The sequence below is a fragment of the Anolis sagrei genome, chromosome 3 (genome assembly GCF_037176765.1).
Source record: "Anolis sagrei isolate rAnoSag1 chromosome 3, rAnoSag1.mat, whole genome shotgun sequence".
NCBI lineage: Eukaryota > Metazoa > Chordata > Lepidosauria > Squamata > Dactyloidae > Anolis > Anolis sagrei.
The window spans coordinates 190,535,582-190,552,865 of NC_090023.1; the positions used below are offsets into that span (position 1 = coordinate 190,535,582).

Below are 17,284 nucleotides of genomic sequence, written 5' to 3' on the forward strand. Positions count from 1 at the left end.
ATACCTTGGCTAAGTCATTAATCATAATGTAGGCTGTAGACAAGAAATCAGAAGAAGGCTAAGACTTGGAAAAGCAGCTATGAAAGAACTAGATGTATAAAATGTAAAAAATTATATATGTAAGGATATTATTAAATATGAAAGTCACAACTATTCACAGCATATTATTTCTGCAAGTAAACTCATTTGAAATGTAGTGCTAGAAGAACTTCACAGCTACCATAGTGTGGACCCCCCCCCCCCCAAACACACAAATAAATGTGCCTTAAAGCAAATGAAAAACTTGAGAAGATGCATCATTAAAATACCAAAGATCAAATCATCCACATCACAATATTTCTGATTTTTATGTAAGGATATGGAATCTAGTGAAAAGAGCGAAAGGCAATTTTGAAATGTGGAAATGAAGAAGTTCTACAGATGTCATGAATTGTCAAAATGTCTTTAAGAGCAAATCAAACCTGAAATTTCTCTAGAAATCAAGATGATCAAACTGGGACTAGCATATATTGGCCACAGCATGAGATGCTATAACTCATTAGAAAATAGGATAATGCTCAGTAAAGTGAGAGGCACTAGGAAAAGAAAGAAAGCATTACAGGTGGATAGTTTCACCTCAGGTCCTGAGTTTGCAGGACCTGAGCAGAACTCTTGATCAGAGCAAACCTTGAATGTCTGTCATTATAGGTGAAGCAAACTTAGTGGAAAGTAATAACAACAACAACAGAGCAAATTAGGCCTCAATTCTCCCCAGGAGCCAATGTGACCAACCTGAGGCTGTTGTATTTTGGCCATCTCATGAGACATGACTGCAATGTTCAGTAAAGTGGAAAGCAACAGAAAAAAAAATATAATACATTACAGGATTGATTCATCAAGGAAAATGCAGCCCCAAATTTGCAAGACCTGATTAGGTATGATGATAAGGTCTGTAACCTATAGGTTCATTACTGGTTGAAGCTGACTTGATGGTGAACAGCACTGACACATCTATATGAGGGTTGTGTTTTTTCATTCCCCTTTCTAGGTAAACTTGGGTCCTCAAAGGTGAAATTCAAGACCTGCCGACAGCTTGCTATCTTACAACGTATCCTGTCACGTGAGGCAGCACATTAGAAGAAAACCAAACACTCTTAATGGTGAATTTTAAACACCACTGTATGCCTTTTCTTTTGTGTTTTGATACATATTTTATGGAGGGATTTTAATATGTGTATTTTACAGAACGTTTTCAAATGATTATGTGTTTGTTTATGTTTTAGTAGTGCTATAATTCACCTTGAACCGTAAGGAGAGGTGGGCAAGAAATAAAACTATTATTATTATTAGGTCAGCTGTGACCAGCAGTGCTGTGGAATTCGAACAGGCAAGAATGGAGTAAGAAAGGGAAAAATTTGCCAAGAGGAAGGCGCATCAAGCCAATCCTGCCTGGGATCGCTTTCTACCTGGAAACCAATGCCCTCACTGTGGAAGAACATGCGGATCAAGAATAGGGCTCCACAGTCCATCTACGTATCCACCACCAAGACACTACACTTGGAAGGCCATCATACTCGAACAATGTACTCGCCTAAGTAGGTAAGCATTAAACACTCAAGATTCTGCTACCATTCCATCATGAATCTAAACTACAAAGGCTAAAAAGATATCTCCTCCCACAGTCTGCCAAAAGTGATCATCACTGAAGGGTCAAATGCTGCATGTCTCTCATTTGTGGCTTTTGCCAACCACGTGAATTTGATAAGGCTTTCTTAGGCAAGAAAGACTCAGAAGTGGTTCTACCAGTTATTTCTTCTGAAATACTTCCTCTACTTTTTTCTTTATTGTTTTTACATCAAGCACCAATTGCACCATGACATATGCTCCTGATATATACAGCTGCTTGTCGATATGATCTGGGGCTAAAAGAACATCATGGACTCATGATCAGAGGGTTAGCGAACACACAATAATTTGTGTAAAAAAGGAAATTATTGTGGCCCTTTAAAGTAGAGGTGGAGAACAGTCTTTTTTCCCTATCAAATCCAGAGACAGTAGGCTAAAGAAGGGTGGCCAGTCTGAATTTTCTCTTTGTCAACTCCTTCTCTCCCCACTCTCTTCATCCCAAACAAACAGGCTAAATGAAATTAGACCAAGAGCAATATATATATATATATATATATATATATATATATATATATATAATCTAGGACCCCCTCTTTAAATTAATTTGAAATTCCTGACAATTGGGAACTATTCTTTGGGACTAACCGCTGTGTATTTAAGGTAGGAATTATATGGCCTAATCATTAGGTTTTGGAGGACAAACCCCTAACATTGTGTGGTTATTTAGATGCATTCTGATAACCTTTATTCTCTCAGCTCCCATCCACTAAGAACATGAATGAATATAATGTAACCTATGGATCTCATGTAAGGCCAAACCTGCTTATATTCTCTCCTCTCCGTCAACCCTTTCTGGCTAAGCTCAATGAAGGTGTCAATATGACTGATTGAGAACAGGGTATAAAGGCAATTATAACCAAGTCTAGTTACCAAATTTTGACTTTAAATGTTTATGGATATGGGAGAAGGAAACTACAGGCTGCGGCTCTCTAGGGTCCCACTGAGATGGACAACACAATTTCCCAACCATAGGAAGCTTTTGAATCTTAAATACATTGTAGAATTCTCCCCTAGCATAAATTGCACTCAGTAACATGATTTTTGTTCCTGGGTTATAAATGTCATTTCCTAATTAGTTCCATCATAGAAACATGGAAAATGTTTATTAAACTGCAATAACTTTTGCAGGACATCCTGAGGCACATTTTTCTGTAGTTTTTCAATGAATACCTCATTGAGTCTCAACCAATTCAACATAGTTTGTGGCAGCCACAAGTTTCTGAATTATAACAACTACTTTCAAAGTTAAGTACTGCACAATTAAACAGGAATAACACTTTTAAACCAGGAACATATTTTTTTCATTTGTTGCACAGTGTTATAGGGCTGTTTTTCTTGTGGTTCAAATGGATGAAGATGAGGGCATTGCGATTCCAAAGCCTGGAGGACCTGGGAGAGCGGTGGATGGTTCTTTCACTGAGGGAAATGAGGGAATTTTAGATCAAGATTCTGTCTGTGAGATGGGGCTTGCGAGATTTTCTCCTACAAATAGCTTAGCAACTCCTGATAAAGGCCTTGGTGGCCAAAATAGCTCGCCTGAGAGAGCAGGTGTGTTTGACAGGGGTTTCAGGCTTGATCTTGGGGGAAAAACATCATGTTCAGGAAATCCAAAAGGCTCAGTGAGAAGGAAGCACAGAGAAAGTCTCGCAAGCTAGAAAGTAAAGGTCAAAGAAATGCCCTCATGTTTTGCAGCCCTTAAATTAGAGAATGTCTCTTTGAGCATTCAGATCAGGCAATGTTGCTAGATAGCGAGGATCTCAAGTCCTGTTTCTAGTTCATGTTTTAGCCTAAGTTCTTGGTTTTTCTGGATTCATGTTCATGTTTTGATTCTTGTTTCCATGGATTCATGCTCATGTGACTTGTTTTCCTGTACCTTTTGGATTATTGCCTTTGAAGTATTCCAATTCTTACCAGTTTTGTTGGGCTTTTTACTTATGGACTTTTTCTGACTACCTGTTGGATTTTGCCTTTCTTATCCCTTTTGGTGATTTTCTCTTTTTATATTTACTTTCTTCAATAAACTGTTTTATTACTGCTTTTGGAGTCCTGGTTGGTGCTGAGGGCAAAGTGAACTCTGGATGAGGTGCAGCAGTTTTCAAGATAATAACATCTACACTAATTATTACTGCTATGATTATGACTGTTTAAGGTTAAACCATCTTTACTGTTATTCTTTTAGTAAAAGTTCAGAAACTTAATTTTCAAATGCATTAAAAATCCTAACTAATTTAAATAATTGCTCTAATAATACCTCAAGCTCTCCAGGCAAAAGAAGAAACAGGTCTTCAAGACCCCTTTTATTATGTAATGATCACATTAAATTGACAAATATTTTCATCAACTCCAGAAAATTCTGTTCTTAGATTGAATGTAAAGCTCATGCAGAAGGCCAATCAATATCTAAACATGTTGGAATTTGATAAAACAGCATTACAAAAACCCCGTCTAAATAAAATACAATCTTGAATAAGCGTAAAGATCTGTTTATTCTTTTGCCAGTGGATCCCAATATGTGCTTTCCAGTACCAGACTGTAAAAATATCCCAAAGTCATAAAACGAAATTTAGATGCCCCTCTTTCAAAATTTAGCAGACATGCTACTTAATTCCAAATTGATTATCTCATAAATCATTTTATCCCCAGACAGGTTTATGGGGTCAACGGATTTCTAAAAATCCTGTTTCTTCCAGTATTTAAAAATGAACAGCAGGAACATTTGTACCTTCCACAAAATAAATCTAGATCACTAATTGATAAAACCAGTCACTGATTATACTTAACCCCTTTGAAGATGGCTGCAGATCTTACAAGGCTGAATATTTTTACCTAGCTCTCTTGTCCTCCATCCATATTCCTCTCATGATCAAGGAGAGATTTGCTAAAAATTGCTTTGAGAGAAATTCCCAATGTTTAGGTGAGTAAGTCTCAATATCCCTCAACTATGAATGTTCTTAATGAAATACAATGCATCTCTACTTGGAAAGAACTCTACCAAGCTCAGGCGGATTTAATTTCAAGTCAGGAAGCAGCAACAGGATTGCAGCAGGAGTCCCTTGATGCATACCAATAAAACACACTCAGTAGGGATGCCTTCATAGCTTGCAGCTACATTATTTTGCTGCAAAGGGGGAACATCCAATAATAAATTATAACAAAGAAAATGCACTTTCTGTATGAACGCCTTATTAATACTTCTGAAGATATGTACCCAAAATTTCCAAAACACAAAGACAAAATCTATGAATTCTATTCAATTTGCTACCCAATAAAACATTTGTCGTTCCTTCACAACCCAAGCCTTATGTTGTAAATTGTGAGTAAGAGTGTGAGGCTCCACATATATGACAGGCTGCACCTAGTGATCATAAATTATCTCTTTCTAAGTCAGATAACTGCAGTGATCTCCTTTGCATTTTCCCCCATTTCATTTTGTGTACCATTTGTATCTGATCCCCCATGCTAGAGACTTCTCAAGAGAATCAAAATACATATGCTGTTAGCACTTTTATTTCAGCATTATTCCACCACCATATGCAACCTGGGAAATCCCTTAATTATACTTTGAATGTCAGTCTGTGTTAACAGATGTCGTTCCATTTGCAAGGAGTGACCTTTGAGAGTTTCCTCATTTAGCTGGGCTGCTCAATCATCAAGCCAACATTTACATTCTTGCTTAATAGGAAGCCACCTTCTATAGCAATGGTTCCCAAGTATTTTGGACTGCAGCTCCCAGAGTTCCTGACTGTTTGCCAAGCTGGCTGGGGTTTCTGGGAGTTGAAGTCCAAGAAATTTGGAGGAACAGAGTTTGGGAACCATTGTTCTAGACAGCTTTGGGAGTAATCTTCCAAATCTATATAGGTCTATGCCAGTGGTTCTCAACCTATGGGTCCCCAGATGTTTTAGCCTTCAATTCCCAGAAATATTATTACTTATTTAAAACTTTTATATCCCTATATTCTCTACCTGAGTCCCTCCATAGAGGGACTCAGAACGACTGATTAGAAATCCTAATAGCTGGTAAACTGGCTGGGATTTTTGGGAGTTGTAGGCCAAAACAGTTTGATTATCACTGGGCTATGCAAATAGATTCATTTGGATCAACAAAATAATTAATCAGCATACATTCTCTCTCTCTCTCTCCCATGTGTATAAATGTGGATTTTATGAGGATTCATAAGAGGGAACCAGTGAGAATGGGGAAAATATAGTAGGTGAAAGCTGGTGCCTTTACATTTAATTGCTACTAAGGCAACTGATAGAACATTTCTTTGGATTTAAGATGGGAAAGAGGAATTTCTAGCCCCTCACCTGGCTATTGCCTATGAATGTTCCTCACTCAATCCACAAGATTCTTCCATTATCTCTGATCAATGATTGGAAATAAGAGCCTGTGAACCTGTGGCATTTAACTGAACTATGCCTGAATGTTTGAGAACTTTTCTATGTATGCCTAGAACTGCCCTATGTTCCTTTTGCTACTGGAAAAAAACATCTAAACTGGAAAGAATTACAACCAATAGTGCAGACTTCTTTTTTACATTGCTGCGAGTCTCCTCCTACTGCCATGCCTATTGAGCAAAATGGGACTGACCGTATTTTCTGGCATACAAGATGACTGGGGGTATAAGACGACCCGCAACTTTTCAAGATAAAATATGTTAGGGATATACTCGCCATATAAGACTTCCCCTCTTCCAACACTATGCCCATCTAGTTACAAGAAATCTCAAGTCAATGCGGGGCAAGGGAAGGAGGAGGAGGAGGGCGGAGGAAAGGTGCAGGGAGGAGGAGTGGCAAACCGTATTGCCAGGGAGACCGACCAGGGGTGATGGCCCACTGGGCTGTCCCTGCCATCCCCACCACCTTACTTTCAAGGCCCTCCACTGCCCCTACCGCTCTCCTCCTTCGAAAGCCACTGGGCTAACCTAGGCCCAAGGAAGCGCCTCCGGACTACGATTCTCAGCAGCCCCGGGTGGCGGCATACCTTGGATGTGCCCGCTGAGGCATTCAGGAAGTTGGGGAACTACGACTCAGCAAGCTGGGAGTCATAGTCTGAAGACGCTTCCTTGGGGCTAGGCGAGCCCAGTGGCCTTCAGAGGAGGAGAGTGGCAGGGGCGGAGGGCGTCAAAAGTAGAGTGGCGAGAGCGGCGGGGACAGCCCAGCCGGCCATCACCCCCAGCCAGTCTCCATGACAATGTGGCCTGCTGCTCCTCGTCTCCGTACCCTCCCTCCGCCCTTCTCTTCCTCCCTCCCTTCTCAGGTTGCACTGCTGAGTTGGATTTTATTATTTTCTTTTATTCTTTTTATTTTAATTTTATACCCGACATATTAGCCGTCTCCCGACTTTTCATAAGATTTTCCAGGGTTAAAAGGCCGTCCAATACACCGGAAAATATGGTACTTCTAAATAAGCATGGACAGACATCAGTTTTCTTAAAAAGATAATAAAATCCATAATCCCATAAATGAGATTTTTCAATTGGGAATAATGCTGTACACATCAACTAGTTGTTGGATGGGAAGGGGCTGAGAGAACAGTTGAGTAAATCTTAGTGCAGGGCTAGAATATCATGAAATAATAACACTATGTAACATGATTTTTGTTCCTAGGTTACAACTCTCATTTCCTAATTGGTTCTATCATTAAAACATGGAAAAACTTGTTTTTGTGGGACATGCAGCGTGTTTTGCTATAGTTTTTCAATGAATATCTCGAGTCTTGACTAATTCAACATAATTTGTATCAGCCATAAAAATGAAGTTTCTAAAGTATAACAACTACTTTCAACGTAAAAACATCACAATTAAACAGGAATAACACTTTCAAACCAGGAACAGAAAACGTTTCCAATTTTGTTACATAGTGTAATTAAGCAACTCATCTTCCAATTATCTCCTACGAGATTCCTCTTCTCTGAATTTGTAGTTCCTCTGCTATCTTCTCAAATACTGATGTAATCTGGCTAGACCCAAACAGGGAAGATGAAATATATATACCGACTTAAACGAAGGCTGAATGTATAAAACCAGATACATTTTACTGAGTGTTTGGTTTTGTTCCCTGGTACTAAGGTTTAGCTTCTACCTAATATGCAACAGGATCTCAGGCATGTAAAGTACAACTCAGTTTCTTGCTCAAATTTCCCACACTGTAAACAACTTCACATTTCCTTTAGAGTGGACTTAGTATCATTCACACTTCCACTTAGTACCATCCACACACAAGTTGTTATTCGAGGAAATGAAGCTCATGAACACGCATTTTGGGGATTGAGACCAGAAGAAAGATATGTAGAACAATCAAACACAAACTATAGTCAGTTGTTGGACTACAGCTCCCATCACACCTGGTGTACTGGGTCAGATTTGCTGGGGTGATGAGAGCTCTAGGACAAAACATTAGAAACTGGTTGGGGAAGTCTGCTGTACAGTAGGGCTGAAGAACATTTTGGACAACAACTTTTACAATCTCCTATTATGGTGAGTGGGATTGAAAGTTTCAGATGGAGAGCCAAATGTCTCCTGGGTCCTACTGTATGGAGACTGTATTTCTTTCTCCCAAAAATCTTCATTACTGCCTCCTAATAACTGGTGAGAGGCAAAAAGGAAATTATTTTTTGTGATTCCCTCCCCCCTCTAAATTAATTCTCATTTCTCAAGCCTGGCATTTTGCAGCAGACTCCAGAAGTTGGTTAAAATTAACACCACTCTAACTTACTGTTTTGGATGAGCTACAAAGAACAAAATAAGAATGCATTCTCTCACAAAGAAAGCTGTGGAAACAAATCATTCTTCAAACATCATAATTCTTATAACATGTTTCAGCATATAAAGGCTCCAGGGCAAGATTTTGTAGACATGCAAAGATTCCACAATATTAGGAGGGGCAGCAGAACATGGTATGGGACCTAGAAATCAGCTTCCAAAGGGCTTTTTTAAAAAGCAAACTTCTCATTCTTTTCTCTGCAAATAAGAATATAGAAAGTCACCTTATGCTGACTCAGAATACCGGTTTTTCCAGCTCAGTGTTGTCTAGATTGGACTCACAGCAACTGTCTGGGTTTTCAGGCAGTGATCTTTTCCTAACACTACCTGGGGCCTTTTCACATTTCAGGATTACGGCACTTTGATTCTACTTTAACTGCCATGGCAGCACCCCATGCAATTCCAGCATTTGCGGTTTGGTGAGGCACTAGAAGGGCTCTTGGGCAAAGGAGCCTAAATGCCTTCCCTAAATTAGCAATTCCAGACTTCCATAAGATGGACCCAAGGTAATTTAAGTGGAATCATAATGCTATAATTGTGTAATGTGAGAGGGCCTCTGGGGATTTCAGGAACTGAACACACAACCTTATGCATGAAAGCAGATGCTCTACCAGTTATAATGTCCCTTCCTCAAAGGTCTGGGTGTTACTCATTACAATGAACTGCTACATGACCTATGTCTCTGGTCAGTCTGACTAAAATGATGTATGAACACACACATTCACTGTTGGTCTTCACCACACTTTCATTACTTCAATGGCTCATGTTCAACTTTTTGTCCATGGAGACTCCAATACCTTTTTTACATGTACTGTTGTTGAGTAAAGATTCACCTATCTTTATTTATTTATTTATTTATTTGATGCACTTATTAACCGCCATTCTCAGCCCATTAGGGCGACTCATATCATATGTATTTCATATCAAACACACAAACATTGCAGTTGGATTTGGAGCTGCATCAAAAGGAGGGTAGTGTCCAGATCAGTGGTTCTCAACCTGTGGGTGGCCAGGTGTTTTGGCCTACTGGAAGTTGAATGCCAAAACATCTGGGGACCCACAGGTTGAGAACCACTAGTCTAGATCGAGGGAAATCATGGTGCATCTCTATTCTGCTTTGGTTAGATCTCACCTGGAATACTGTGTCCAATTCTGGGCACCACAGTTTAAAAGAGATTTGACAAACTGGAAGGTGTCCAGAGAAGGACAACAAAAATGATCAAAGGTTTGGAGACCATGTCCTATGAATAATGTCTTAAAGAACTGGGTATGTTTAGCCTGCAGAACAGGGTTGAGAGGAGACATGATAGCCATGTACAAATATCATAAGGAAGAGGGAGCAGGTTTGTTTTCTGCTGCCCTTGAAACTAGGACTTGGAGCAATGGCTTCAAATTACAGGAAAGGAGATTCCACCTGAACATTAGGAAGAACTTCCTAACCGTACAAGCTGTTCAATAGTGGAACTCTTTGCCCCGGAGTACGGTGGAAGCTCCTACCTTGGAAACTTTTAAACAGAGACTGGATGGCTATCTGTCAGGGATACTTTGATTGTGCCTTTCCTGAATGGCAGGGGGTTGGACTAGATGGCCCATGTGGTGTCTTCCAACTCTATTATTCTATGATTCTACGACCATGCTGCGACTCACCTCAAGCCATGAGGAGAGATGGGGAAGAAATAAAATTATTATTATTATTACTATTGTTATCATTAAGGGGTATATGAACAGGCTAATGAATGTGGAAGGCTGACTGTAATTATGACTGTTAATTTGGCTGGGTTTAATAAAAAAATTGATCAATTTGTTGTTGAACACATTAACCCCCCACAACGATTTATAGTTTTCCAAGGCCATCATAATAAAAACATAATTTCATTTATTTGTTAGTATTCTCTGGACTTCTGCAATTGTGGAGAAGAACTATACTGGCAACAGACAAACAGCAGCTTCCTTCTAAAGCAGTGGTTCTCAACCTGTGGGTGCCAAGTGTTTTGATCTGCAACTCCCAGAATTCCCAGCCAGTTTACCACCTGTTAGGATTTCTGGGAGTTGAAGGCCAAAACATCTGGGGACTCACAGGTTGAGAACCACTGTATTAGACTTCAACCATGCACAACCTCTGACAAACATCAGAAATTGTAGATGCTGCAGCCTAACAACACCTGGAGGATCACAGTTATCCATTCTGCTGTTGATCACTGCTTCTTAAAACACGGGTTGTGATCCCAAAGGACCCCCCTTAGCTCTATCTTGGAGTCAGCAAAAATTGTCAGCAGGAAAAGATTTCTGAGCTACTGGCTGTTTTAAATATAACACAAATCTGTTAGCAACAACATGTAGTGTTTATAGTGGACTCTGAAGAAAATACCTCAACTGTACTTCAGACAAAAGAAGATTAGCCTGTTAAATAAGCCTTGCAAATGCTGCTTTATAATCAGTAAATGTTTGATTTTATACCTTTTTTATAGATCTATATACCCGAGATCATGTTAAAATGTCTTGGGTTAGAAAGAGATCAGAACTGGGAAAAACTTTTTAAGAAATCTTGTTCTAGAAAACCACTATGTTGTTTGATTTCTATGTGTTTCACAGTTGTTTTAGTGCAAAATGGACACCTAGATTCTGACAAACATGGAAAGTTAGTGAAGATGAAAGTACAATATGAGCAGGACATGTATGAAGGTGGAGAATAGTAGGAGGAGAGCAAGAAAAGGGAGCCTAACCAGCGGTTATGGAAGCAAAAATAGTCCACATAGCACAGAAGCATCACTTCTGAAACGACAACACAACAATCCTAGGATCTATTTTCATTATCAGAGCCAGGTCCTGAAACAAAGGATAGTGGAGAGAAATGCTTTGAGAATGTGCAGAATGCTTTTCATTCTGAAGCCACCATTCTCTGCAGCTGAACTTTCACAATTTACACAATAATTGCTTCCACAGTAGATACCCTTGTTGCCAGCGAGGTCTGGCCTACAATATTTCTTTTTGGAAACCAAGCATTCTGCAGGCACTGTCTACAAATTTCAAATGTTATATTCAGAAAACTCAGACACAAGCCTTTTCATTATAATAGGGATTCACAACTACATTTGTATTTCTCAAACTAGAAGGAGTAAGGATAATAATAATAATAGTAATAATAATAATAATAATAATAATAATAATAAGCTGCAGCAGAAGAAAAACTGGCGAAAGAAGGCTTTCCATGGACAGTTCCTGGGAAAAATTGAGAGCCAAATTGACAAAAAAACATGGTTGTGGCTCACAAATGGAACTTTGAAAAAGGAGACGGAGGGCCTGATTCTGGCAACTCATGAACAAGCCATTAGAACAAATGCCATCAAAGCCAAAATTGAAAAGTTGACGACAGATCCTAAGTGTAGACTCTGCAAGGAAGCAGATGAAACAATAGATCACATCCTCAGCTGCTGCAAGAAGATTGCACAGCCAGACTACAAGCAGCGGCATAACACGCTGCTTGTAGTCAGATGATTCATTGGAAATTATGCCACAAATACAACCTGCCTGTGACAAAGAACTGATAGGATCACAAGCCTGACAAAAGGCAGTCAAGGTGGTCCCAGTGGTGATTGGCACACTGGGTGCAGTGCCTAAAGACCTTGGCCTGCACTTAAACACAATCGGCACTGACAAAATTACCATCTACAGAAGGCCACCTTATAATGCATGCATTATTCGCCGATACATCACACAGTCCTAGACACTTGGGAAGTGTCCAATGTGTGATCCAATACAAGAGCCAGCAGTGATCTTGTCTGCTGTGGACTCATCTTGATGTGTTTCAAATAATAATAATACTTTATTTATAACCTGCCCTATTTCCCCGAGGGGACTCAGGAGAGTTACCAGCGGAAATAACATAGTGGCAAACACTCAATGTCGAAAACAACAAATTAAGAAATCGAACAGTGAGTAAACAAACTCAATATACATTATAAAAATAGCAAACTTAAATAAACATAACATAATGCCACACACACTTTTATAACATAATAAGCTCGTAATACTCTTAAAATTAGACTAAAAACATTAAAACTAAGAATACGAGCAGTGTATATCATGTTTATGTCTTATTGGTCTTGTCTATTAACAATTTCCCCCATAAACCAGGGAGTGACCCTTGCTGGAAAGAAAATCAGGAACTGGTTATAACAGGCGAATGTAATTTTATTGGTATCTATTGTTATTTTGAAATTTACCAGTAGCTGCTGCATTTCCCACCCTTGGCTTATATTCGAATCAATCAGTTTTCCCAGTTTTTTGCAGTAAATTCAGGTGCCTCAGCTTATATTTGGGTCGACTTATACTTGAGTATATACGGAAGTTTATTTCAGCTAACTTCTCTAAATGCAATTTGTAACATAAAACATGTTAGTTGAATTTCATGTCAGGAAATATGTTAGTCATTAGAACAAATCCTTATACACATTTTTTACGTGGCACAGATTGTATGTGTGATGCAAAAGTACACATATTGATAGTGCACAATGCAGAGCCTAGGAATGTCAATTTCTTTTGCGACATCTCTCTCTTAAATGTTTAAAAAAGCCGTGCTGCAGGCAAAATAAGGAAGTAACATATCTGCTTAACCTAGTTTTCAATACCCTCCCCAAATATCTGCTTACCTGTTACAGAAGCCAAAATTACGTTTCAAATTGTGTTAGGAGGTCTCTTATTTCCGGGGTCAGGTGTTCCACTGCCTTGGCAGCTTCCGTAATAGCTTTCCGATACATTCCTTTCTTCTTACGATTAAACCGCACTTTGAAATATTCAGAGAAAGGGAAAAGTTTTGACAGAGACAAGAAAGACGTCGTAGGAGAACCAAACCATGACACTTTTGCTTCCTGCCAGGAAGGGTCTCCATTTTCCTTCTGGCTAAGATTGATATCAAGGACCCGGGCTGGCCACCATGGGAAGCCATGGATTTTGCCCCAAACAACGTCTCCCACTGAAACAGTCCTTCCATCTTCAGTGACACATTTGGAAACACTTTGGGTGTGCAGTCTAACTGTTAAGGGGGGCACAATCTTACGCTCATCTTTCGATGACGATGAGACTGAGGCGTCATCACCAGGTAAAAAGTCACACATTTCCGGCGATGTGACTTCTGAACTAGAAGATTTGGATTCATCTAAGCTGTCATTGCTACACACCGATAAGCTCGAGGAATCAGCTTTTCTTTTATGGTAGTTCATAAGGAAAGCCAAGTTATCGTGTCCATCTTTATTCTGAGGAAACCTTTTAAAGTCTTCATCTTCACAGGAGCTTCCTGAAGACATCTCGGCTAAACTTCTATCTGCGGATTCGTCAGTATAAAAAGTAGCAGCCGTAGCAGCATGGGATTCTCCACGAGTGGAAAGGACATTCATCTCATCGATAAGTTCTGCTTTGTAAATTGAAACATCCCCCTCGTTCAGACGATGGGGCTTCAGCCTGATTTTTGGAGGTGGCACATCTGCGCTGGAATTCACAGGCCTGGTTAATTTTAGCTTTGGAATGGAAGCAAGGTGACCACTCGACTGCTTGTCTATAAAACATTTGGTTTCCTGATAGCGATGCAAATCTTTGGCCTCTTCTTGGTCCTCCCCTCCATTCTGCAGTAACCGCTGAGAACAAAACGGCTTCCCTGAGCCATGGATCCGGGAGGGAATTTTCACCACTTCTCCTTTGCCTTGCGGGGTGCTGTAAGATATTTTTATAACGGGAGTCCGATGCAAAAGCTCACCAGGAAACTTATCCTCCTCGCGCTTTTCTCGCTTGCTCCTTTTCTCTCCGAAGTCTGATTCGCCGTGTCTCTTCTGTTCCTTATCCTGGATGCTGAGCTTCCGCCTGGTTTTCACATTTTGCCTGGCTGAGTTATTCTCTTCTGGGTTCAAAGTGTTCTTACATTTTTCACAAAGCACTTGTCGTGGCCTCAGTCTAATAGTGCTCATGATGAGCCTGCCGGGGTCTCTATTACGGGACAATCGCCTTTTAGTCCTTTTTATAGTCCTTGGAGGTGGCTGAGGGACCCACTGATTATAGCTGTGTCTTAGCCACAATGGAGGTGGGAAGGGGGCTCCCTCAAAATAGGGAGGATATGGAAGAACAGTGCCTGGTGGTGGTGGAGGCAAGAGAGGAGGAACTTTCTCCTCCCCATTGACCTTGGGGGGCTTTTCTTCCCAAGACCACCGTTCAGTCTCCAGCTTCGCAGGCTCTCTGTCTTCGGGCTTGCCATTAGTGCAAGGACTGATAGCTGGGTCATCCATTTTTGGTAATGAAGCTGGGGGGACACAAGATAAACCAGATCTAGAGAAACAAAAAGAGGACATAAAATCAGAACAGATTATAATTGCATGTCATGAAAATTATAAAGACTACTTAACTCAAAAGAACATCAAAACGTTGACATAGAAGGACAGGCCAACACACCCCCAGGCCATTGGAGAAGAAAGAGGAGAGAAGACTACAATTGAGGTAATAGAAAGACTAGAAAGAAGAAATATTAATCATGATAAAGAAGATCGGAAGTTCTAACCATACCCTTAGTGTCGTATTCCTTTCCCCTTTCCCCATCCCAAACCCCTATGTCTTTATCTTTACAACCTTCCCCATCCCATTTTCCTAGCTTTTAGCGTGTTTATCTTTTGGTGTTGTAGTGGTGGGCTTGGGTTTAGATGAGGGTGTAAAGTGAACATGTCTTTGTATAACCATTTTTTTTCTTTGTCGTTTTTGCCTAGGTATGTTTAAAATTTAATAAACACTATTTTAAAAAATAAAAATTATAAAGATCATGGCAAAAGTACACTTGGAAATCCCTCTTGGGGAACACTGGAGATGATAAGCTAACTTCTCATTCTACCATCTTGAAGCAACACACTTTCTCCATTCTCATGGAGAGCCCAACCCGAGGTGTATGCTAGACATTCTTCTAATTCTTTTTTATAGATAAATAAGACACTCCTATGCCCCAAAGAAAGTACAACAGAAATAAAACGAGCTTTTATTTCTGTAGCCCTTTCCCAGACTTTGTCAAGCAGGACAGGACCACTTACCACAGTTACTTCTCCATTCCCATAAGCAATCCCAACCAGTGATGAAGAAACAGCAGCAAAACAAGACTATCCATGTGTGGATATGTTCTCAAAGATTTCTATAACTGTCCCAGCAAGAAGGAGGGCTACTATAAGCAAAATGTTTTCTGGTAAACGCTTTTGGTTCAAAAGCTGCCAGGATAGGCGGGAGGGGAGAAAGGAGAAATAAAAGCCATCACCCAAGTTGATGCTACCTCCTATGAACTTTCTAGTGCTAATAAGGTTATGGTCAGTGTAGACCAGGCATCGGCAAACTAAGGTCTGGGGGCTGGATGCGATCCCTTGGGCATTTATCTCAGGCCCTCCACCTTTTACCTGTCATCGCGGCATAAGGATGCAGAAGCCCAACACATCCCTGTGCAGAAAGGACAGGAGAGGAAGGGACGCAGCAGCTGAGAGCCCTTTGGAATGCACTCAGCCACCGCGTGTCTTGCCCTCCTCCCGGCATAAGGCTGAGAGGACAGCCCGAAGATTGGGGGATGAGGATCAGGGCAGTCACCACATGTCTCGATTTCCTCCTAGAACAAGGATGGAGCAAGCATCCCTATCCTTATGTCAGGAGGGCAACCTGTGGATGACACGTGCCCTGCCCCACCCCCACCCCTCCCAGGCCCTTGCTCTGCCGGGTCCATCCCACCCAGCACGTTCCCTACCGGGTCCACAATGCGGCCCCCAAGGCAAAAATGTTTGCCCATGCCTAGTGAAGACTCATAATTCAGTCTAACTGCATAATGTGAGTCCATACTGACCATACAATGCAATTTTAAACAGAATAATAAGGTAGTGTAAATGGAGCTACAGATTTGCACTTACAAAAGTAACTTTTCCAAGCTCTCTACCCATGCCTGACTGACAAGAATCCCTTTACAAATCACTGTATTCCCAGATCTCACAAAACCTACTGAAGATACAGGTTTTGGCACAGGAGATGGAAGATTTATTTATTATTTTATTTGTACCCCACCCTTCCCAACTCCCCCTCCCCCCTGGATGCGGGCGGACTCAGGGCTGCTTACATTTATTTATTTATTTATTTATTTATTTATTTATGTACTTCATGTACTTCTACGCCGCCCTTCTCAACCCCCGAGGGGGGACTCAGGGCGGCTTACAAACAAGCACAATTCGATGCCTACACAATAATACAAAAAACGTATAAAAATAGCAGTCAAACAGTTATAACAATTAAAACAATCAATATATGTCACAATCAATACATCCAACACAATTCGATGCCATTACATATAAATAACACATACAGTAATTACATATAAGAACACAGTAAATTAATTTTAAAATTAGTTTTAAAGTAAAAAGTACATTAATAAAAATTGCAATAACTTTAAACATATTGGTTTTTACATAAGGAAGGGGGGACTGAAAGGATCAAGCATTAGTGGAGAATATAGTTGCGACCATCAAAAGTAGGAAGACTTTTGAGGGTCTATCAAATTATATAGGTACTGCATATCACAGTGATTCCAGTTCAACTACCATGACAACATCCTATGGAATCCTGAGATCTGCCGTTTAGGGAGTTTTCAATGCTTTGAATTCTAATCCAGAGAGTTCCTAGTATCTCACCAAACTATAAATGTGATAATTCAAAGGTTGCTGCCAGAACATAGAGCTGAACTCAAAAAAGTTACCCTACAATCCATAGGATGTTGCTAAGGCAGTTAAAGTGGAATCATTACATTATAATTGGATAGTGTCATAGGATCCTTGGATTTTATGAACTGTGTGGAAAAGCTGAA

General features: G+C 40.2%; 1 protein-coding gene across 3 annotated transcripts in view; it reads right to left on the reverse strand.

Moving 5' to 3' along the window:
- The window catches only part of PWWP2B (PWWP domain containing 2B), a 72,996-nt gene that overhangs the window by 4,443 nt on the left and 51,269 nt on the right, over window positions 1–17,284 (reverse strand). For all 3 annotated transcript variants that reach the window (XM_060768672.2, XM_060768671.2, XM_060768673.2), the window contains exon 3: window positions 13,080–14,742. In XM_060768672.2, the coding sequence (XP_060624655.2) occupies window positions 13,098–14,742 (1,645 nt within the window). In that variant the 3' untranslated portion in view covers window positions 13,080–13,097. The remainder of the gene's footprint in view (window positions 1–13,079; window positions 14,743–17,284) is intronic.